Raw genomic sequence first — 26,154 nt, 5'->3', positions numbered from 1 at the left:
TTGTATTTGGCCCGCCAATAAAAAAGGTTGCACACCCCTGGTTTACAGAATATAAATATGTTTGATTTTGGTCAATTTTTATCAAGTACATTGTGTGAAAATAATCGATTTAAGCTGCAACGTATTCTTTCAATATTTGGCATTTTTGTTAACTTTATCCAAAGTGTAAAAGAAAGCGAGAAAAGGTATGCAATTAACCGGGGCAAATTAGCTCTACATAATAAAAAGTGGAATAATATGTCATAGTTAAAAAGGGGGAAATCATGTTACGTGAATATGTTATATATTTGTAATATCAATTGATATGCTTGTCTTTGATTTTACTTTTATGAAAATAAAAATATACGTGTTCACTCACTTATTATATTCAACTCGTTCGTAAAATTGAACTACGTTTTATTACAAGGTTATAAATAACATGCCGTTAATGCAAATATATATTCAGGTTTAAAACCCCGAGGTTTGTAATAAAAACTTCAGATATTGGAAAGTCAGGAGGCGTCTAGAAATTAGATCATATGGAGGTACATTCAAGCGCTTGACGTCTCTCATTGACAGCTCTTATAAAACATTTCCCTGCGCACATATAAAAGTTGATATATGATATTCTATGCATTGTCTGAATGTTTAAATTTGGAGATCTGCCTTAAATTATAGTTATTTCCCCATATTTCATTGGCTCGGAAATAGAAATACGTCATGATATACACAACAATTTCACAGGACCTTCGTTGAACTTCTGTTACAGTTTCACCATACCCCAGGGATTCGATCGAACCCGGGTTAAGAAACACTGACATAGAGGATAAAACGAACGACTAATCGTAGTTGGATTCTTATTCTCTCATATAAATTTCGACGCTCCGGAAGTATGCGTAACAATATGGAGGTAACTAATTTTGTTCTCCTATTTTACATCAAGTTGTGTTAAAGGACTGAAACCTATGGGCAGGGGGTATATCCACTTGAGCAACACAGACAGTCCCCGAACTCGTAACAGAACTAAAATAAGGAAAATCAGAATCAAATTATGGCCGTACCCCGACCTGGCACACACACTAGGCGAGTACGCAGATTCCTATCAATGTGATCGGAGATTTTTGTTAACGACCGATTTGAGATTTGTCCAGATCAAACATTTTCAATAATAGTCTTCTATAGTCTGAGTCGGAGGATATCGATAGTTAGGGTCACTGGCGTAATTTTTCGGCAACCATCGGGAAACAGTGCAATATTGTACTGTAAGAGGCAATATGTTCATATTTGCTTATCTTAAATTTGAACACGGTATGATGAAATGAAATAAGTTTAAGCAAAATGATAGTCAATAAACGAAAAATTAATCTATAACAATATCGAACATTAGAATTCGCTTGCGTTATACAGTTAATTTGGACCTTTAAGTTAAGCAAAAGAAGCGTTTTTGAAGGGCGGTGCGCAAATAAATTTAGATTCAAACTGGCCCCCTGAATTCCGACGCCTGGTTTAACTGGAAAAAATGCGACACATGGGACAAGTGCAACACATGGGACAAGTGCGACACATGGGACAAGTGCGGCATGTGGGATACCTGGAAAAATGGGACAAGTAGGATATGGGGGACAAGTGTGACACGTGGGGCAAGTGCAGCAAGTGATAAACGTATGATAAGTGCGACCCGCGGAACAAGTAGGATACGAAAGACAAATGTGACACATGGGGCAAGTGCAACATGTGATAAACGCATGAAACATGCGACACATGGGACAAGTGCGACCCGTGGGACAAGTAGAATACGAGGGACAAGTGTGACACGTGGGGCAAGTGCAACATGTGATAAACGTATGAAAAGTGCGACACATGAGACAAGTGCAACACATGGACAAGTACGACACGCGGGAAAAGTGAGACACAAGAGACAAGTGCAGCACGTGGGACACCTGGTGGTAAGCGCGAAAGATGGGACAAGTGCGACATGTGTTAAACGTGGGCCAAGTGGGAAACGTGAATCACATTATACAAGTGTGGCACATGGGATACGTGGGACAAGTGCGACGTGTGGGAAAAGTGGGACACATGCAACATGTGGGTCAAGTGCGGCATGTTGATACATGGGGGCATGTGTGATAAGTGGTACGAGTGGACAAGTGCGACACGTGGGATATGTGCAACATGTAACAAAAGTGCATTACGTGGGATAAGTGCGACATGTGGTGAACGTGGGGCATGTGCGACAAGTGGGAAACGTGCGGCACGTGGAATACGTCGGACAAGTGGGTCACGTAGGACAAGTGGAATATGTGGTACAGATGGACACTTGGGACAAGTTCAACACGCGGGACAAGGGCGACATATGGCACAAGTGAGAAACGTGGGAAAAGTGAGACAAGCGCAACACGGAAAACAATTGCGTCATATGGGACAAGTGGGAAACGATGGACAAGTGGAACACGTGGTACTATTGGGAAACGTGATATAAATGGGAAACGTGGGACAAGTGGAACACATTGTACTATTGTGACACATAGCAGAAGTGAGACATATGATACAAGTGCAAAACGTGGGATACATGTGAAACGTAGGACAAGTGTGATAGGTGGGGCAAAAAGTGGCACGTGCGACAAGTGCCGCACGTTGTAAACGTGGGACAAGTGCGACATGTGGTATGAGTGGGGAAATGTGATAACTGGGATAAGTGCGAAACGTGGTGCTATTAGTACATTTGAGAACCAGTGGTGAACATGCGACACTGGGACAAGTGCGAAAAGTGGGCACGAAAGACAAATGCATCACGTTGTAAACGTGGGACAAGTGCGACATTTGGTATAAGTGGGGAACGTGGGATGAGTGCGAGAACACGCCCGTCAATTTGGATACGTGGACAAATGGGTCACGTGGGACAAGCGGGATCAATGTTAAAAGTGGGAAACAACATTTTCGGGACAATGGTCATTAATTACTTAAGCAAACTTTTGATAAGTCTACGCTAGGTGACAGTATAGAACAACAAAATTCATCAATAAGGTTGATTGACAACTGATTATCAGGACATTTCATATAATTTCAACTCGACTTTTTCCATTAGTGCATCAAATAATATTATGCAAACTTAACACAAGTACGACCTTTTTAGTAGTACATCGAATAATATTATGCAACTATCAACCCGTCTCCTAGCTAATTTGGTATTTTGTAGAATTTCAACAGCAGACACTATGTAGCAACAATGAGCAATATCCATTTAGGTTTCCATGACGACTAAATTGTAATTTCCGGCTTAAATTCAAAAGATTTTAGGTATCCCGAAAGCAAAGAATTGGATAAGCAGGCAAAACTTTGAGATATAGCTGAAATTTACTATTGTTTGAGGCTCTTGATATCCAACAACCTATCTTTATTTTAAAAAGAAGGCTATTGTCAGAATAGGATAAAAGAGAATTTACATGTCCCTAGGTGCAGGAAGCAAATAACACAGCTTATGGTAATCATATGGCCAACCACAGCCTATAGTCCAGTTACCAGTTCATTTCGGCTATTGGATAAATTAGCCAGTTATTTGATTTTAGATGTATGGACTTGATGGTGGAAAAAGCCACAACTGACCAGCAGTTAAACCTATGGTGGGGAGGAGTCCAACAATACTCTGGCACATAATTATCCATCACAAAATTCAAACCTGCAAATCTACGCAAAGTAATCAGTGGCGCGGTTTCGAGCATAATTCTAACGCTTAGCATGGTGTGCCACACCGCCCAGCGTTTAACCAATTATGACTTGCCATTAATTTTCTTATGTTTTCTTCCCTGTTTTTATCGAGTTAGATTCTGTTATTGTACCTTTCTCTGTTTATCTTATTATTTCATTCCAACTCAATATGAACAGAATCAAAGAAAATAAATCAAATGCAGATAAGATTGAATTTATTATTAGCAATATTAATAGTTCTTAACTAGTGGTCTGTCTCACTCTTTGGCTTCATACAATGGAATACAATTGGAATGAGAAAATCTTACCGGGGACAGTACAGAATAGCATACTGCAAGTCATTTCCGTCAGCCTATTTCAACTTGGCTCCACGTGGATCAAATGAGTGTCCATGTTGTGCATGTCACATGGACAATAGGGCAAGTACATGTTTAAAAATAGGGTAGTTTCATCTGGAATTAGGCTTGTTAACATAGTTCTATTCCCTTAATTAGAGATTCTATATTTTTTGCATCTCGACACTAAATTCTTGCTCTAAAAATATAAGTTAGAAAGTATATTTTATAACGATGAATAATTGTCCCAATATATAGAGTTACAATAGGTTCCTCAAATTAGAATTCGGAATTAGAAACTCAATTTTTGCGGTGTGTTCAACGTTATTGCATCATTTTTCATATTATTTTCTGAATCTGGAATGTAGCATTGATATGCATAAAATCAAATGCATCCGTGTTAGATATGGCACCCTGCGACATTAGTTATAGAATTTATTTTAGCGACTCACCTCAAAGAATTGGGTGATTTGAACTAGCGACCAATGTAACCTAGGCTGCCATTCAATGTTAACTGCCAAATTCCAGAGTGCTAAGGATTGAAATGAGGAGGCCAAAGTTTTGTACTTTGAATGTAAAGTTAAATCTTATTGGTGGTTTTTGGCAATGGCTGCTCGAGAAAGCTAACTTTTCCAAATAATTTGAAATTTACTAATCTGTATTTTTCTTTCTACTTTCCCAACATTAATAGTTTACCTTTTTTTTGCTGAAATTGAGGTTCAGTTATTGTTCCACTTGTCTGTGTTTATCTTATTATTTTAGCTCATGGTTAGTTTAAAAGCGACAAGAGCATAAAACATTATGTATTTTTATCCATGTGAGTGCCTAAATTGGCAAAACATAAAGTGTCGGATTAGGATTTTATGCTTGATGAGGACAAATCTGAGTTTGACAAGGGCCACACTTAATGGCTTTGCTGGGCAGGTTGTGGCCCGTGGGCTGCCTGTTGTACAGTCATGGTTTAGCTCAGGAAAAACAGAATTGCAGTAAATCGATTGAAAAATTTAGTGACATGAAGTAACAGACTACTACATGCAGAGCATTAAAAATATTTGTGCTGAAATGCTTTCAATTGTTTAACGTATGTGTATGATCCATTTGAAAGGTATTATTTCCACTTATCAGTTGATTGCCTGTTAAAAGCTGTTTTCAGAACGAAGCTGTAAATTGGACATCTCAGCGGTGTGGTGCATCGCGCTAAGCCTGGGTTTTCAGGTTCAATTCCCATGAGGGATTAATTATGTGCAAGAGGATTGCTGTACTCCTTGCCATAGTTATAGTTGAAGTTATACCAGTACCAGCTGTTTACTTGTTGCTACTGTGGTGAATATGATCCAATGTCTTATAAATCCTCATGTACTGTCATTTTTATTATTTTTAAACAAATCTCAAGTGCGACTGACGCCTCGGTTTGCCTCAAAATGTGCAGCTAATCCTCTGTTATAGGTAAATTGTTTCTGTGAGTAGTTTTTGACAACCCCCACAATTTTGATCATGATACAAATGTTGCATCTAAAATTAACTAACAGTTAGATATTATCATCTAGTAAATTGTATATCTTGAAATGAATTAAAGAAAAACAACCTGATATGGGTAAGATATCTCAGGGTAATATATGCCAATGATTTTATAAATGTCAGAAAAGAGAATTTAATATTTAGTCTGCAGTATAGAGCTTACCCGAATGTTCAACAAGTATCAAAAAAAAATTGTCAATAAAAGGATATGATCAATCTCAGACTACAAATTAATATACTGGAGTACCAGATCTGACGACTAAAGTGGAATATTCGTAAAAAAAATTTAAGTTTCAATCCCATGCTGAAACTAAAAGATTGCGATCCTTCCAAAAATAATAGCTCCTTACATATCAATGGATACATATCCACTTGTAAAAAGCTTTGTTCAGAGTGAAATTGTTAAAATTTATGTATCCATGGCGACTAAATTGTAACTTCTGGCTAAGTTCATAATTTTTTGGGTATCTGGAGGGCAAAGCTTTGGGATTCCTACCGTTAGAGATATAGCCTAAAATCACTGTTATTTGAGGCTCTTGATATACAACAAATTAATTTTATTTTAAAAAGAAGATCATTATTAGGATAGGATAGAAGAGAATTTACATATCCTGAGAGAGAGTAATGGCAATAACACCCCTTAATCATATGGCGAACTCCTGGTTACCAGTCCATGTTGGGTATGGGATTAGTTGCATTGTTTCTTTTCTCTTATTGTGGGTTGCAAAAAAGACAATGAAATTTGCCTGCAAATTGAAAAAGGTTGGGCACTGGTATAGTCAATACTGAAACCAAAATTTCCATAAAATACAAAAATTTATGAGTTCTCATAAAGCAGATTTTATTTAATAGGTCAGAAACCAATTCAGTTCCAAACGAAATCTAGTATCGAATAGGGCCCGACGAATATATTTTACAAATTCGAAGTATTGGTATCGGCTAATTTTACCTATATATATCGGCCAATCATGTGACTGCCAAAGTGTCAAAATCACGCTGGGAAAGCAGTTTTATTGCTTGTTTAATTGAGAGTGGTTCTGCCTAATACTCTTTTTCTTTGCTATTTCTCATTCTCTCTTATCAGAAAGCGTCTTTTGACAATGTCTCTCTTATTCAAAGCGGACGTGAGGCACGGCATTTCACACTTTGTGAGCAAGTTTGCGAGCGTGGTGGCTTGCAAACTGAAGCGATAGAAACATGTGAACAACTTATTTGTGTCTAATAATATACTTTAGATTCATAAAGAATTCTGGCTGTTTCCACTTTCCCCGGTGCTTGGATTTCCCTTTCGCTATATTCATTCAAGGCGCGACTCAATGTCTTGTATTGATATGTTAACATTTTTTGGTTTTGCATGGAATGAACAGCAACTGTTCAATGATATGTGTATTTGAATGCATTATGTTTAGTTGTCATAGTTTGGTTTAGATTAATAACAATATGCATATGTATATGTTACTAGTTTTAGACAATACTTTTAGGTCTGTGTATATTTTCTATAGCAGTATATGTATGATGAATAAATAATATAATGTAGACAATGCACAATATCTTGTTGGCTAAGGATGAATTTGGGAAAATTCTGTAATATTTATTAGCAAGCGAAAGTATTAGAAGGGTCCATATCTGACTAGGAACTTATTCAATTTGGTGTTATGGCACCAACCACATCGAGACAGTGCCCTGCATCAATATGTATAGTCTATTTTTATTAGTAGCCTATCTAAACACTAATGGGGCTTGTCAATTTTTTACGTAATTTCTGTAATATAGTCAATGATAACTCTTTGGTAAGTGTTTTTCCCGCATCGACGACTTTACAAATTGCCCTAATCACTAAGGCAGAGTGGTCCAAACTACAGGCCGCCTGTGACCAATGGCCCGCAGCATGATTATCTGTGGCCATTGTCTCATTGGCTGGAGGGTAATCAAAAAATCGCATTTGGTGTTGTTTTGTCATGAAAATAACCTGAAAATCTTCACTAATGTCATTGTATTGACTAGTGTAATGGCTAGCTGTGACAACCAGCGAAGCCGAATAGTGTGCTTGGCTATATGTATATAGAATATATTATATATATAGAATATATTACATCATTAGCTAGTCTAAATTGTTGACTAATTTCTAACTTTTTGGTCGGGAATGTATGATAACAATATTTTCATCATAAAAAACTGAACATCGAATGACGAATCTGTAAGCCTAGGTTGGCTATGCTGACTGAAAGCTAATTATTAATGCTATGGCCTCACGGCCTAACAATATAATTCCAGTCGGATTGCCTTCTGCCACCAGCATAAACAGTATTAATAAAACTGCCACAATCTAAAACGGCATTTTGGAATCTTGGGAGCAATGAGCATTTTCCAAACCGATCTTATTGATGTTACAATTGCAAAAGCATTTCTCCATTATGAAGAACCTGAAATCTTGCACGTTTCAGCTTAAGAAGGATAAATAAAGAATAATGTGTTTGCACAAGTGTTTGTTTTGTATTGCGCTGTTTACCTATTCCTGAGACTATTGTGGCCCACAGATAAGTAATTTTGTGGTCCTCGAAGCCGACAACCTCGGACCACCCGTACTACGGTATTCTAGAGGTTGTGATACTGAATCTTATTTTTGAAATTTATATATGATTGTAGTTCACTGTTTATTGCCAAGTTTACCTTACAATTACACTCACTTGTTTCATATTTCTGTCTAACTATGACCCACATTTCATCAATAATAATTATGCTTTTGTGTCTCCTGTATGGCCTTGTTCTGAGGAGAAAATGTAGAACAATTTAGGATAAAAAGTGGGTTAGCTTTATCACATCAATTGATGTAAAATCTTTAATACGGTAGATAAAATATTGTAATGTACAACATTCATCTACAATCCAACTTTTAAGCCCATATCTACTTAAACGAGTATTGGCCTTCTACAAATATGAGACTACTATACTATGAGTATATACAATATTCAAAAAACAGTGCATTAATAAGCCTGTTTCTCTATATTAGGTTGAAGCGAAATGTGAATGTCTCGTAAGAAAAGGGTTGTTCTATATTCCAATATTGAAAATTCATAAACTTCAATACTTGCTTGTCTAGAGCCATGTTCTGAACAAAAAAAATTGAAACACCTAATTCAGTTTGATTTGATTTTGTAGTTTTTGATTATCCAAATTGATTTATGCATTGGTAGAGGAAAGTTGATATATTATTATTAGTGGTTGAAAGGCAGTGTTCTGCCATATTATTTTACTTGCATGTGGATTATGTAAAATATTTTTCAACAGCTTTATCCTGAGTTATATTTCTTTTCAGTTGGGAACCACTGTTGTAAACCATTGGTTAATTTTCCCCAACTTCATTGTTAGAATATTCCGCTGATACATCATTTTTACTTCACGGTCTATAAACATGCTTAAGCCATCTAATTTTAGAAACACGTAGACCGGAAAGGAATGCGAAAAACAATCCGTTACTTTGCCCCAAACATGCATGAATGAGGTAACTTAAAAACCACTGATTGTGGGTGAAACATGCATTTTTGCAAGCTTCATCAATATTCAACACTTGGCAGATGTCAAACATATTTTGAGTAGATACCTTTGTATGGGGTATTTTGCAGTCTGGGTTGTGGATAACATGTTGATTTTCATGTATCTGCGTAACGTTTCCGCATCATTTGTCCCTAGCTTTGTATTCCGTAGTTTTTTCACTATTAATGAGTAACCTGATAAACCATGGAGTAAAAAAGATTGAAATGCTTGAGGAAACTGAGCTTGTCCAAGGATAAGCAATAAATCAACAATCCAATTCAGGACTTCCCACAATTATTATATTCATCTTGGCTATGTTCTGCAATTTTCTGTAAATAATGAAAAAGGCCGCAATACGGGACTTTGTTCAGAACTTGATCAAATGAAATTTTACTGCCTATGTGGCCGATTTCATGAACCAATTGGCATGGAATATTTTTCATATATCTTCTTTATTGGTATTCATTTTCCAACTAAAAACATTTCGACAAGAGGGAGGGGGACGTTCAAATGACGATCATGACATGAAACGGTATAAAATTCATAACATAAAAAATTTACTAGATAATTAGTTTGGATAAGGTAGATAAGATGTATAATTTGGTTCGATTAACTTTGTGATATTTGAATATCCCATTCATTTTATGAATAGCCGGAAGAAAGTTGACATATTATTTTTCATGAGCGAAAGGCCATATTATTTTGGTATATGCTGATATTCGTAGAATATTAGTCAACCATTCGTTCGTGGTTTGTATTTCCATAATATGGATGAGTTGTAAGTTGACACTGCATTCCCCCCATACACAAAAAGCAAAGCGATACGCTAGGGATTATCCCAATTTGTCATCCGTCCAAGAGAAGAGAATTTAATAAGCATTGATCATATGCAGGACACACTATCTATGTGCGCTATCCGCAGTGATATCCCATACTCGGCAGTATGATTTGGGCAAACAATACCATGTCATTTCTAGTTAGTTTTACATAGTTTGATATTAGTTATATACAGGTCCATATAGTCTTAACATTTTTTAAATTGCATAGGAAATTTACCGATAACATATATAATAGTTTGTTTCCACTACAGATGTAATAAATGAAGTGAGAACTTAATCTAACACTGAATAAAATGAATCAAACCTGGTTAATAAGATATATTGAGAACTAACTTTATGACAAAATTAAAATTTTAAAGGGATTTTATGGACACCCTGCTTAATTAGTTTGACAAAACGTGATATAAAAACGATTGAAATGATTGGAAAATTTCTGCTGAAACTGAGATTGTCCCAGGATGGAAATTAATATATCAACAATCCAATTCAGGACTTATCGCAATTATTATGTGCAATTCCTATCTGAAATTACTATTTACTACCATAGCATAGTTCGTGGAAAAATGAAGAATTCGATGTTCATCTTGACTATGTTCTATATAATTCTGTAAATAATGAAAAAGGTCGCAATACGGGGCTTTGTTCAGAATTTGATCAAATAAAAATTTTACTGCCTATGTGACCAATATTTTAAAACCCCAATTGTGAGGTGGAATGTATTTTGCATTTCTTCGTTTTCGGTATTAATTTTCCAAATCAAGAAATTCATTTTGACGAGAAGGAGAGGCTATTCAAATGACGATCGTGGTCGCATATCGTTATAAATTCCAACTGTTATAAAACTTGGAAAATGATATTAGACTGTTATGTTTTAGGATCTTTTGTACAAAGTCCCCGCCACTAATGCAAAAATGTGAGATTTCAGAAAAACACTCTGCAACATTTTGAAATAACAACTTACTAATTATCCAGTAAGTAAGGGCTAGGAATGGTTTGAAAATTTGAATTTCCAGTGCAATCTGCATCCCTAACTCTAACTGGATAATTACTAATTTTATTATTTTTAGCATTGGTGGGAGTGTTTTGGGCGGGGTTTTGTACAAAAGATCCACGTTTTATACTTTCATTTTTTTATGTTTGCTGGCGGAAGATATGTCGGATTCATTTGTCTGAATGAAGTGTATATTCTGTGGTTACAAATGGCATTTTAATAACCTAGTCCAAATAGTCCACAAAAGGCCATTGTTTTAAGGGAAAATTTGGAAGGATTTACGAGAAAAAATGGGTTAGGTTCATCACATCAATAGATGTAAAATATTTACTAGATAAAATATTGTAATACACAACACCAATCTACAATCCAACTTGTAAACCCATATCTTCTTATATCTGGTCTTCTGAATGAGAATATTAAATATTCAATAAACAGTACATTAATAAGCCCGTATTTGTCTTTCTCTGTATTAGGTTGAAGCGAAATATATATAGAATATGAAATATTCAGTAAACAGTACATTAATAAGCCTGTATTTGTCTTTCTCTGTATTAGGTTGAAGCGAAATATATATAGCATATAAAATATTCAATAAACAGTACATCAATAAGCCTGTATTTGTCTTTCACTGTATTAGGTTGAAGCGAAATGTGGAATGCTTCATGAGAAAAGAGTTGCACTACACTACGTCGTAAACTTCCATACATGCTTGTCTAGGGCTATGCTCTGAAAATAAAAAACTCAAACACCTAATGTCTCAGTATTTATGCTAAAAGTTTGACATTATTATGATAATCCCTGTTTTGGGAACACTGGCTATGGTGCCACCTCCATTAGGATTTACATATTTATCCCCGGGTACGATAAGACAGCTTAATCATATAGAAAACCACGGTGTCTCTCATCTGGTTACCTGTCCATTTCGGGTATGGGATTACTTAGCCAGTCAGATGCATCGACTTCATGGTGGAGAAAGCCGTGATCGTCCAGCGGTTACTTGAACCACAACCATCTCGAACATAATCAACCCTGGTGCCAAGGCGAGAGTATTCCTAACCCTTAGCACAATGCGCCACACGGCTGAGCCGAGTACTTGTGGTACTGCATGTACTACACCAGGCAGAAAAACATTTTATAGCAAGTTCAATAACATCGCATACAAATTATTGTATATTTATGCAGAAGAATACTCATAATGTACATAGTTATTCACATAGTTTTAAATAATTTAATATTATCCACAGTTATCAGAAGTTATCTTTGGTTTGATTTCTCGATGTCAATAGTGGAAGGGTATAAAATTAGGAATTCACTACATCAATAGACTTTAGATAAGATTCAGATTTAAATATATTTATTTTCATCAAGCAAGCATCAATGTAAAACATTGAACACACAAAAAACGCCAAAAACAGAAAACACTGAATCTAGCAATTGATGATGGATCGTAAAAGACTCGGCAGGTCTTCCAGTCAGCGACACCTTATTGCTAAGTTTAGGCAGCAAATATAGCTAATGAACAAATTTTCGAAAAAACTATTAAAATACACCTAATTTGGTTTGATTCAATTTAGTATTTATGGTCGATTAATTTAGTAATTGATTTATGCATAAGTAGAGGAAAGTTGATATATTATCATTAGTGGTTGAAAGGCAGTTTTCTGCCATATTATTTTAGGTGCATGTGGATAATGTAAAATATTTATCAACAGATCTATCTTAAGTTATATTTCTTTAAAGCGCATTGATCATTGTAAACCATTGGTTAAACTTACTCAACTTCATTGTTAGAATTTTGCTGATACAATTGTTTTTACTTCACGGTCTACAAACATGCTAAAGCCATCTAATTTTAGAAACACGTCAACCGGAAAGCAATGCGAAAACAATCAGTTGCTTTGCCCCAAACATGCATGAATGAGGTAACTTAAGAACACTGATCATCAATATCCCACACTCGGCAGAAGTCAAACAGATTTTGAATAGACATTCCTTTGTATGGGTGTATTTTGGGTTTGATCCACGCAAATCGCAGTCTATAAAATTCATAACACAAAATTTTTTACCAAATAACTATAGTTTGGATAAGGTAGATAAGATGCCTAAGTTTGTGACACTTGAAAATATCCTACTCATTTTATGAATCGTCGTATGAAAGTTGATATATTATTTTTCATGAGCGAAATGCGATGTTCTGCCATATTATTTTCGTATATGCTGATATTTGTAGAATATTAGTCAACTATTCTTTCGTGGTTTATACTTCTGTGAAGCGGATGGACCGTAAGCTACCACGGCATTCCCCATGTCTCACTCAACAAGCGAAGAAAGGCGCAAACGGTATGATACTTTGTCCCACTCTGTCAACCACCCATGAAGAGAAAGAACTTAAAAATCACAGATCATACGTGAGACACGCTATCTATGTGCGCTCCAGCGATATCGCATACTTGGCAGTATGATTTTTTTTTAATAAATTGAGTTTTTATAGGTTTAAATTGAGAAATACGATGTTGACGCGTAATCTTAGTAATTGTAATTTTGGCAAACAATACCATGACCTTTCTGGTTAGTTTTACCGAGTTTGATTTTAGTTATATAAAGGTCCATAAAGTACTAAATTTTCTTAAATTGCTTCGGAAATTCATCGATATCATATATATTTTGTTGCCACTACAGATGTATTAAATGAAGTGAGAACTTAAGAAACACTGATTAAAATAAAATAAAAACTGCTCAATTAGATATATTGAGAACTAACTTAATGACAAAATTAAAATTTCAACGGGATTTATGGACACTCTTAATTAGTTTGACAAAACATGGTATGAAAACGATTAAAATGATCGGAAATTTCTTTCTAAAACTGAGATTGTTCAGGGATAGACATCAATATATCAACAGTTCAATTCAAGGGTTCTCAAACTTATTTTGTTCAATTCCTGTCAAAATTACCGCTATAGAATAGCATGTACAAAAACGCATAATCTTGGCTATGTTTCTTCTAATTCTGTAAACAAGGAAAAAGGCCACAAGACCAATTGGTGAAGTGGAATCTTTTTTATATGTCTTTGTTATCGGTATTTTCCAACTCGAGAAATACATTTCGACGGGAGGGAGGGCCTTTTAAATGACGATCGTGGTCGCATATCCTTGTGAATTTCAAACTGTTATGAAACTTGGAAAATGATACTAGACTGGAATGTATTAGGCAAAAATGTGAGATTTCAGAAAAACACCCATGCCACATTTTGCAATAACAACTTACTAATTATCCAGTTCGGGTTAGGAACAATTTGAAAATTTGAATTCCCAGCGCAATCTGCATCCCTCACTGGATAAATATTAATTGTCTTATTTTTTGCATTGGGGGGAGTGTTTTGGGCGGAATTTTTGAAGCAATTTTCTGAAGCGTATGTTCTGTGGTTACAGATGGCTTTTATGAAGCTAGTAGGGATGCGACGAATCCAAAAATGCTCGGCTCGGCCGTGTCCGAGTCCAATACTTTTACATAGCTCCGAAATAAATACCTAAAGTGATGCTGTTGTTCGCGTATATTGGCCGTAAATTAAAAATTTTGTAAGATAAGACTATGTAGTTCAATATTTTGCCTATAAACACTATTGCTTTCGGGACAATTATTCGCTGGGCGGCAGGTTTAAATCAATTTGAACAGGTCTTCCTATTCCCCGCCCTAACAAAACGCTCTGATCGACCGCTGCGTCGACTGTTGCAAGAGGACGCGCTCTTGTCGTGTTGCTGTTCTTTTACTTTCTTATTATTATTATTTTCGAATATGACTTATCGAATACATTCGAAAATAAATTCAAGTAAAAAAGCTAGCGTATGAAAAAATATGCATACAATAAACAATGGAATAAATGCTGTCTACAGCCTGGCTATTTACAAGATATTTTATGCCCGCAGATTGCCGCGGTAATTTGGAATCCGACGCAACCTTAGGTTAAATTAAACAGAATTTAATTAATACGGTACGGCATTTAAAATGCTGGTTTAGTTCATGGATTTGAATATTATGTCGCAACAGAAAATCATCTTTGTAAAAAGTCGATACTTATAACTATAATTATCATAAATTATTTTTCCGCAAGTACGAAAATACGAATCAAAAACTAAATATAATCGGGCAGTTTACCACACATTTTAAGCCAACAGATTGACGTGATATTTTAGGGTGATAATGCCTTTATTTTTCGTAAGTACTGGTTTAATTTTCCGAGACTGATAAATAGTCTGATAAAGCGTGATGCAAAATGATTAAAATAATCGCAAAATTCTTGCTCAAACTTTTTGTCTGAGAAAAGGCTATTCGGGAATACTCAAACATATTATGTCTAATTTTTGTCCGCAATTACCAGCATATATCATAGTTTGTTCAAAAATGAAGAATCAGATGTTTATCATGGCTAAGTTGCGTATAATTTTCTAAATACCGAAATGCCACAATGCCGGCCTTTGTTTAGAACTTGATTAGTTGGAATAGAATAAGTAGTTTGATGAATCCTGATGCAAAACAATTAAAATAAACGCGAAATTCTTGCTTAAACTGAGCTTCTTCACGAATCGCAATTTGACCAATTATTGTCCGATATTCCGGACTGGGAATGGTTGGCCGGTTAATCAATTAACCGTTTTTGGATGGTGAATGGTTACGATTTATTTTAACCGTTAACTGACATCTCCGGTACCAATCATCTTTATAATGTACAACTCTTTCAAAAATGATTGGGTCATCGCGAATTTATATCCTGTGGCGTTTAATTTGAAAGAATATCACTAACTGTATTGGTAAGTACCCAATAAATGTGAAAAATAATTTTGAAGTACCAAGATTGCTGATTATGAAAATTTGAAAATACTTAATTATGAATCACTTTTCGGTCGAAATATATTGTTCACGATTTGATTTTCAAAATCGTATATTCCATGTCAACCAACACGTGCGTAGTTGATGCTGTATTTCCTTAAGTAGAAGTTGCACATCCAATACTGAAAATTTGTTACATAAGTTACATTTAATAACGGAATCGGGTTTTACTAAAATACTTCCATATGTCCCAACCACGCTGCATATCTCCTGCAGAAGGGCGATTGTGAAACTATCTCGATTTGTGAATAATTTTGAGCAATACCGGGATAAGATCACGTGAAATTTCTTTGTAACCATTGTGACGTAACACGCTAAAATTACAAACTATTACATGAAAAGTCACGCTGCGGTTAACCGGTTAATTTTACCCGGTTAACGGTTAAAGTGTTTTCCCAGAAATTCCCAGCCCTACCGATATTACAATTGTACAGTTTGTATAAAATTGAAGAATTAAATGTTCATGCATGTATTAGTTAGGCTTTCTTTATGCTTGCTGTCGGAAAATATGTCATATCCATTTGTCCTAATTTTTCATCGAGCATATATACTCCATGGTTACAGATAGCCTTTTGAAAGTCAGCGGATTGATAACAACCGAATTTTCTTCAAGTAAGGCCAATGTTCTACACAAAATTTTAATCTGGAAGGGGCGTACTCAATCGAAAATGTTTTGTGATTTGATGACGGATTGGTTTAATTAGGGCAAGTGAGTTCGAAAATAAACCGTTGTGCGCGATAATCCAAACAAGCTTTTGTGACCTGTTTTCCTTTGATTCACGACAAAGACAGAAGATAATATAACCCCCGCAAACCTATCGCATTAATTGGTTCACAAGATGGCCAATCCGTTATCGGATCATGCCCGGCCGCATATTTACAATGTTTTATTGAAGAATGTTTACAACCGACCATACTTTTGCGCTACATTAACATTTTGTGCTCATCGTAATAATTAGCATTTGGCGTGTAGTGGACGATGCAACGAGGGATTATATTAAAGAAGATCTTGTTTGGCATTAAATAATTTCTAACAAGGGAGAGCGGTTTCAAGTAATATTTCATTGGCAACGCATAATATTTGTATTATAATCAGCAAAGCGGACTTTGTAATGATTGATGAAAATAATTTAAGATTTTCAATTTCCCACACAATCAGGAATCGTTGCTAAACCCCTTAACTAAATGATTTTTCTTTCATTTTGAGCGATGGCCGTTGTGGTGTTTTTTCCATTTCGTCACATTTCCACAAATCAAAGGAGTGCTTCATCAGTTATTATACTTTGGTAATCCTTAAATTCGGATAAATTAAGTCCTGCTGCATTATTTGCTTTCAATTTAAAACAGCTAATTTCTAGACGGAAACATTCCATGACGTGCGAGTGCCTATTACGTTACCCCTCCACATAATACTGTCCTTATAACATTTCCTTGTCGCTCTATTCTCTACGTTTTGTGTGATCATGCCATGTAGGTTAATGTACCGCGTTTATATGATTTCTCCGGTATCGAGTCAAGCTTGTGATTTGTTTAAAAATGGCAGCACTTTGAACTGTTGGGGGACATCACAAGGTCGGGCTGGAATATTACTGTTAATTTTGGGAGTACCTGTACCTGTACCTCATTCCAGCACCTGTATCAACCAATACGGACATAATTTGTGAAAAAGTTCTAAAAGCATTTCTTGCGCAAATTTGTATTTCCCAATGTCAGATATCAATAATAATATCGGGAAATATGACATATCCATGTGTCCTAATTTTTTCATCGAGCATATACTCCATGGTTACAGATGGAATTTTAAAAGTCAGCGAATTTATAACAACCGAATTATCTTAAAGTAAGGCCATTGGCCTACACAAAACTTCAATCTGAAAGGGGCGTACTCAATCGAAAATATTTTGTGACATTGGTGACGGATTGATTTAATTAGGGCAAGTGAGTTCTAAAATACAAACAAGCTTTCGTGACCTGTTTTCCTTTGATTCACGACAAAGACAGAAGATAATATAACCCCCGCAAACCTATCGCATTACTTGGTTCAAAAGATAGCCAATCCGTTATCGGATCATGCCCGGCCGCATATTTACAATGTTTTATAGAAGAATGTTTACAACCGGCCATTCTTTTGCGCTACATTAACTTTTTGTGCCTTTTAATGCTCATCGTAATAATTAACATTTGGCGTGTATTGGACGCCGATGTAGCGCGTTAAATGTGCAATTTGAGAATAACACCCCCGCCATTTTTAAAAATAATTTGAGAATTTAAATTTCACACGTGATCAGGAATCGTTACTAAACCTTAACCAAACGATTTTTCTCTCATCTTGAGTGATGGCCGTTGTGTTTTTCCCTCTCGCCATATTTTCACGAATCGAAGAGGTGCTTTATCAGTTATACTTTGTTAATTAATCGTTGAATTCAATTAGATCAAGTGCTGCTTTATTATTTGTTATTTTAATTTAAAACAGCTAATTCTTTGACGGAAACATTCCATGACGCGCGAGTGCGTATCACGTTACACGTCGACACAATACTGTCCTTATCATAACATTTCCTTTGTCGCTCCATTCTCGACGTTTTGTGTGATCATACTATGTACGTTCATGCACATCGTTTATATAATTTCTCCGGTATCGCACCAAGCTTGATATTCGTTCACAGGTGATAGCGCTTTGAAAGACCTCGCAAGGTCGGGCTGGAATATTATTGTTTACTTTTGAGAGTAGACTTATTTCAGCACATGTAACAACTGACATAATTTTCGAAAAAGTCGTAGTCAGTTTGTGCGCAAACTTGTCCTGTACAATTCCAAGTATGAATATTGTAACTTATCAATCTGTTCAACTTTGCTAAGGTCGCCGGTAGTTGAACGACGTTTATTACTTGAACCTCGTTTATTTTAAGAGATAAAATGCTCCAGCTACAAAATTCTTTAGAAAGAAATGTATTCTAACATTGATTGTGAAGAAGAACTGTGAAAATTTATTGTGCAATTCACACCATACGTTGATTATGTATATTAACATTGACACACAATGCATTGGCATTTAAACAGAAGAAGGGTTAATCCCGGGCTTGATTTCTTGTATCATTGAGGGCAATCGGAGCAGTTGACAATTATCCTGCAACCATAGTCGTACTGCTCTCCTATGATAGAAAAGGTTACACACGTTTAAACTGTTGTTTATATCGGTCTTACTCTCACATGTCCGCACAATGGATTAAAAGTGTGAAAATGCATATATGCAGAAGTTGAAAAAAAAAATCAGTTGTTGCTCTCTTCTACTTTTGTAGTTAATGTACTTAATGTTGTACTTAATTTGGCAGATCAGTTGTAACTTTTTTCAACGACTATGTTCACTTTGAAAATGTGGCTACTGGTGACCGTACATTTGAACCCATGTACATTTGAACCCATGCGTATATCCACGGGTTCAATCTATATGCGGGTGCTAAAACCCATGGGTTAGGGTTAGTATGAGTTTAACTATCCGTGGAACAAAATAAATTCCATAGGTGCAATGGCATACAGGTGCAATTGTCATGGGTTCAAATGTACGTGGGTTCAAATGTAATGGAACCGTGGCTACTGCTACGGGCGTCAGCAAATAAACGTTGGACTCGTGTGTGTGTAAAGTCGGAATTGCACTCATTCTCTCATAATTACGCGTAACAATCAATACGGTTAATCGTTAAGCTACCTATCAAAATTCACGGCAATTAGAAGATGGAACATGAGTATGGAAGCATACCGATTATCCATAGTCCATATTCGCTTTCTTTGGGTCTTTTCCAAAGTAAAACTTGGAATGCCCTGTGTAAAAATGTATTACATTTTATCTATTGCTATATTTAAAACACTAGGCAATATCTGCATGTTCAGGGTAGTTCCCAATATTTATGCTATAAGTTTCGAATGTCAATTGACATTTGTTTGATAATCCCTGTTTTCAAAACACTGGCTATGGTGCTACCTCCATTGAAAGAAGTACATGTGTTACATGTGGCGTTACACAGGGCGAAAAAACATTTTGTAGCTACTAGCTAGTTCAATAGCATTGTACGCGAATTATTGTATATTTATGGCGCGGCGGTGTGGCTCATCCTGCTAAGCGTTAGGAATAACTCTGATTACTCTGTGTGGGTTCGCGGGGATAGTCATATGCAAGAGGATTGCTGGACTCCTCACTGCCGTAGGGTGGCTCACGTAACCGCTGGTCGGTTATAGTTTCCTCCACCACCAAGTCCATGCTTCCGAAAAAAAAAAAACTAACTAATCCTATACCGGACATGGAATGGTAGCTGGACGAGGGGCCGTGGTTCGCCATATGGTTGAGTCGTCTTATCGACTTTCCTCTCTCTTGGATAAAATGTGAATCCTATCCTGTGTAGAAGGATACCATGCGTCAATTCTACCCTAAGGCTTTGACTAATTTAATATTATCTACAGTTGGTAATCAGTAGTGATTAAGCCCGTCTTTAGTTTGATTTTCAGATGTCAACAGTGAAAGTTATTAAAATTGCAAATTCACTACATCAATATACTTTAGGTAAAACACAGAATTTGGTTTGATTTAGTTTTGTAGCCTTTGAATGTCCGAATTGACTGATGCATCAGGGGAGGGGAAGTTGATATATTTTTAATAGTGGTTGAAAGGAATGTTCTATCCTACTATTTCATATTCTTGATGATTATGTAATATTTTTGTCAACAATACTATCTTGAGTTATATTTATTTAAAACTCATTGATCATTGTCAACTATTTGCTGTGAACTGCTGTGATGGTCCGCAAAGTTATTTTTGCCCAACTTCATTGTTAGTATTGTATTCTACTGATACAGTCATTTTTACGTCACGGTCTATAAACGTGTTTAAGTCACCAAGCTCTTTTTAATATCGAGACTCATATCCTTAGTAGTTATGCACTTAATTTGAGTTCAGCTATTACCCCACCAAAATTGTGTAGGTGGAGTTTCTACTGTAGTTGCAAGCACAAAAATTTGTTTCTTTTTGGTATTGATTGTACGGCATTGTTAGGAGTCCTTGTTTCTTTTTGGTATTGATTGTACGGCATTGTTAAGAGTCCTTTCAGAAATGTTGATTTGAAACGCATAGATTTCCGAAAGAAACAGCTATTCACATTCATTGTCACACCGACATTAAACGAATTCAGTAAGAAACACGCTCTTATAACATTGTGTTATTTGCAACAGGATTTTGCTAGCTAGTTTTGCTAATACGACAGTGGCACTCAGATACTGGTATAAGTTTTGCGACGCAAATAGATTGGAATTGCTCACACGTACCAGATTAGCTAAACTAAAAACTTGTTTCGCGGGCACACTATTCATAATTGGCACTTTGCTGCGGGCCCCACAATTTTTTGCGGGCCGTAGTATGCAGACTCCCTGGTAGATACCATTGGGTCCTTACCTCAGAATAGTCATATTTCACTTTTCAATGAGTTTGCTTATGCTCAAGAAAAATATAAAAATATGTGGACAAACAAATATGTGGACAATATGTGGACAAACACAAATAGACGAACCCCAACCCAATCACATCAGTTAGACCGGCTATTCTAAGATGATACGATAGCATCCATATTCAGTTATAGGAAAATCAACAATAGACTAAATTTATATGATCTTATATTTACAGTTATATCTTGTATTGTTTGAAGAAGTTAGACCATGATCTAACGAAAGCTCACAAATATACTTACTATTTCGTTGAAAGAGATCATGTTATTTAAACATTTTATGATTATTCATTAGCCACTATGTTTATGACGGGATACTCCTTTCTGCCTTCCTGTTTTTAAAACACTTACCAGTAATATAAGGTGATTTTTTGAGGTCTGGAAATATTCTTGCTAAAAATAGCAGTCCCTTGCATATTGTTATCAGTGGCTGCTTATATAGATGGCCTTATACAAAACAGAAAGGTGGAATGGGTGTCGCATAAAAACATCAAAAAAAGGTACTTGATTTACTTGAGGTCAAGTAAAACACATTAATATTAATTTTGAGACTATTTTACAATGATATTAGCAATACAAAAGTGTATATTTTATATCAACCATAACGGATTTGTTGGCATCTATGTTAGGTTTCATCGCACCTGGTTAACACATATTTTCTGTTCAGATTTGTAGCAGCTTTAGTTAAAGTTTGTATCCCAGAACTTATAAGATATTGTCGGAAGAATATAAGAGGGAATTTCACAACAGATGGATAAATTTTTATAAAGCTTTGCCACATTGTTCGTACACTGGATGTTAAAACTCAATGACATTGTAAAGCAAACATAATGTCTTATCAAAAAGTAATAGCAAAAATCAATGAGAACACTTACAAGTGCACTGACTTCTATGACTTTGCCGAACCTTTCGAAGTTTTTGAGAAAAAACTAAATGTGGACGTCACTCCTCTATTAGAAGAAATTGATTTTTATAAAGGTGGAAGAATAACTAAATATGAATATGTACCAAAGTCATCTGGATTCCAAGAAAATTCGGAAGAAGAGAGAGAAAGAACACCTGGATACGATTACGGATCCGAGTCATCTGAGTTTCAAGATGATTCGGAAGAAGAGAGAGAAAAAACACCTGAATACGATTACGTACCAGAGTCATCTAAGTTTCAAAAAAAAATGGAAAAAGAGAGAAAAAGAGGGATCAGAAAAAAGACTCAGCTTGATGAATTGTTTAACAACTTCAAACAAGGTCATATCTGTTTCGTGGGTCCCGCGGGATCGGGTAAATCCACACTCATGAAAGCTTCATCAAGAAATGCCATGCATGGAAAATATTTTCAAGGAACCATCAAGATGGTTCAATATATACAATGTAAACAATTTATGAACAACAGTAAAGTAACAGCAGGTGAACTAATTTTCAACAATCTCCCGAAAGAAGAAAGAGGTCAAGCAATTGATTATGCAAAAACACACCCAGAAGAAGTTTTGTTTATGCTCGACTCCTTGGACACTCTTCAATATACAGTTGATGGAGTTTATGAAATCATCAGTCTAGATGAGCTTGCATACCCGGAAGTTATAGTATGGAATTTTCTAACTGGAAAATTATTTCCTGGCTGTCGCATTTCATCGTCCAGTCGTGAACATTCCATCAGAAATTATTGGGGAGAAGTTCGACCAGACAAGGTCATTGCACTTGCTGGATTAGCAAAGGAGTCGATCACAGAAATTATTTCTGGGTATGAAGGAGATGAAGAAGCAGAGAAAATAATGGAATTTCTCAAAATCAAAGCTCCATTACACTTGTTACTGTGCACCACACCTGTGATGCTGGTTTACACATTGATAGCTTTGAAATTCGAACCTAACTTCAAGCCAACCACTATGACTGGTATTATGACTGTGGTCATGCAAAGCATTTTACGATCACCACACACTCACCAAGAGAATATTATGGAAGTTTTGGGCAAATTAAAAGAGCTATCATACATTGGGACAGTAGATTGTCGAGTTTTATTTACAGAAAATGATTTCCATCAAGTCGATTTAAAACCGGAAGAAGCAACCGATCTAGCCATCCTAGCTCCTGGAGGAATTTATCGTAAACTTTTCCAAGGAATACACCTTCTTTACTTTCAACATCAAAGTCTTCAAGAAATGCTCACATCTTTCTATATTCTTGGACTGGATTTAAAATCTTTTGACCAGTTCGTCGATACAGATCTTCATACCGATCACTTTGTTCTCATCAGAAAAATGATGTGTGGACTTTTATTAAATCCAACAGTCTATGAAGCAGCCAGAGTTTTACTTGAAGGTATGTTGATGTACAGTGTTTAACATAGTACAATTCCAGGCTTGGAGTCGTTTCCTTCTCTAGACTCAACCTTGGATATTTTACTGCATTGGATATACACTTATATGGCTTATAAGTTTAATATTTTATAAACTAAACCTAATTTATTGCTCATCATGTTACTTGAAATTGATAGGAGCAGATTTTTTTATTTTTCAGGTTTAAGAATTTGCTTGTTTGCGTTATTAATTAATTAGCCAATGCGATGACCTAGCGGTTGAAGTATTAGACTCGGCCAACCCTTTTGGCATCATAGGCTACACATCTCATGTAAAAATCCCATGTCTGTTTCTTCATTCATTTTAAACCAGACTGATTCCGGTCCTTTCAAAGGCAGCTAGTTAATACATATCATTAGATATTAGGTGGATGCTTGTACAACGAATAAAGCCATGAACAGGCATTGTATAAAAAATTTGGCGCTTCGGAAGTATTCATACCAAGATGACGCATAACCTGAACAACCCTAACCTAGTACACATACTATGTTTTTGCATGACGAAAATAAATATCTGAATCTGAATCTGTTCAGGTTGTGCGCCATCTTGGTACGAATACTTTGGGAGCACCAAAAATTGTTACATTGATACTGTAATTCTTGTCCATAGTGTTCAGATGCTACTATGAAGTTCTGTGTAAAACAAACAAAATGTAGCCAAGTAGTATTCTCACAAATGACATCTTACTCTAGATTTAAACCAAAGATTCTAGATCAGGAGAATCTGGAGTGCAATGACAAGCATGACCAGACTCTAGTCCGAACAATATAACTGACACATTAATGCAAAGAGGTTGCCACTTTTACAAAAATTGCCGCAACCACAAAGTTTTTTGTCAAATAAAATTTAACACACGAGTCGTGAAATTTTGCACTTATTGCAATGCTTCTCAACCGAGGTAGAATTCCGCCCTAAAAAGGCTGGATCACTTGAACTTTGCAAAAATGGGAATGCAGCTTGAACATTACATTGAAAAGCGGCCAATTATTAGTGATTCATTAAATAATATAGTATTCATAGAAAGAAAATAGGTAAAGGGGGAAAATCATTGAAAAGATATTAGGAATCACAGACTCATAGTCAAATTAAAATGTGTTCAGCTACAGATAATACCGTATTTTCTCGACTATACGCCTATCATGCGGATAAGCCGACTCCCTAATAACAGCTTCGGAATAATGAATTTATAAAAATTCGCATATACGCCGTTTCCACAAATCGTAACACGGCGCACGCATCTATTACAGTCAATGATGTTCAATTCAAATTTAATATTCAAATATCGCGATTCGCTACCTTCTTGTATATGCCACACACATTCTAGCGCCGCTGTCCACATTTTGATTAAAACAATTTTCGATTATTATATTTTCTGTTTTATCGTAATGGAAGACAGCACTTTGCGGCACAACTAAATTACTGCCAACATGAAAGAAATTTAAATCAGCGCCGACTTGAAGTACCAAACGTATAACATGAGGACATTTTTGATTGAAAATATTTTACAATCATTATTTTATATTAAGGTAGTAGAGATATCCTGAGTGGACACGGCAATAAATTTGGTTATTTTTCGCAAGTCGTCTCAAACATGATTTGTGTGATATGGGCTGATATATTTTTAAATGTATGCCAAAGTGTCTGCCGATTATTTAATTGACTTTGTATACCAGCTGTTATTTGTCTTAATCCTAAAAACAAAAACGTGGCTGGTGCAATGAAGCACTCCCTGCCCGATAACGGCACTTCAGAAAGAAAACGGCTACCACAAAATAAAGTGATTGATTTATGACCCTTCGGTTTTGCTGATTCAGGAAAAAACGCAAAACACAGCTGTTGCCTAACCCATGGACGTACAGCACAGTATTTATCACATCATATTCATATGTTATTTCAACCTTTCAGTTACCATAAATGGTTGTTCAAAATGATTGAAATTACAGTTTTATTGTTAAGAATTATTGCTGTGAGTATTATTCTACCCGAAACTTCTATCTGATTCTTACTTGTGCACAAATGATAACGTTTTGACCACGAGACGGCTGGTAGATCAATGCTGTTGCTCCTATGCAAAAGATACAATTAAATTTAATCAAATACAAGCGGTCACGTTTATGATCAAACAATCACACCTAGACAAGCGATCGTGTGTGTGGTGTGTGCGTGCACGCGCTTTATCGTGAGAATTAAGCATGGTTTGTCGCTGTTGCAATTACCGGCAAGTCAGCATTAAATCATTTCGTTGCGTGATCAAAGTCTCGATGCGCGAAGGAGCAGATTTTTTGGTACTATCTGAGTTATGCGCACATAAGACGGTCCCTTAGTTGGGCAACTTTTTTTTTGAGTTTCAAACTCGGCGTATTTGCGAATAAATACGGTATGTCATGGTGGTTAAGATTGTTCTGAACTGAGAGACCTTAGTTTGAGATTGATCAACCCAAAGACTTTAAAATTAGTTTCCATAGTTCCTCGTTTTTTAATTTTTCCGCCAATAAACAAATTTATTTTTTCCACCACTG

The 26,154-nt window shown here is 35.9% G+C and overlaps 1 protein-coding gene and 1 pseudogene across 3 annotated transcripts in view; one reads left to right on the top strand and one right to left on the bottom strand.

The window, feature by feature from the left end:
- Window positions 1-26,154, bottom strand: part of LOC120331638 (interleukin enhancer-binding factor 2 homolog) — a 158,582-nt pseudogene that overhangs the window by 59,033 nt on the left and 73,395 nt on the right. The gene's annotated exons all lie outside the window — the stretch shown is intronic.
- LOC120330657 (NACHT, LRR and PYD domains-containing protein 4C-like) overlaps window positions 21,955-26,154 on the top strand; it is a 55,366-nt gene continuing 51,166 nt past the window's right edge. For both annotated transcript variants that reach the window (XM_078113460.1, XM_078113459.1), the window contains exon 1: window positions 21,955-23,597. In XM_078113460.1, the coding sequence (XP_077969586.1) occupies window positions 22,112-23,597 (1,486 nt within the window). In that variant the 5' untranslated portion in view covers window positions 21,955-22,111. The remainder of the gene's footprint in view (window positions 23,598-26,154) is intronic.

Source organism: Styela clava, chromosome 6 (assembly GCF_964204865.1).
Source record: "Styela clava chromosome 6, kaStyClav1.hap1.2, whole genome shotgun sequence".
In the NCBI taxonomy this organism is placed as follows: Eukaryota; Metazoa; Chordata; class Ascidiacea; order Stolidobranchia; family Styelidae; genus Styela; species Styela clava.
The sequence above is the reverse complement of the archived record's forward strand: the minus strand, read 5'-3'. Positions and strand labels throughout refer to the sequence as shown.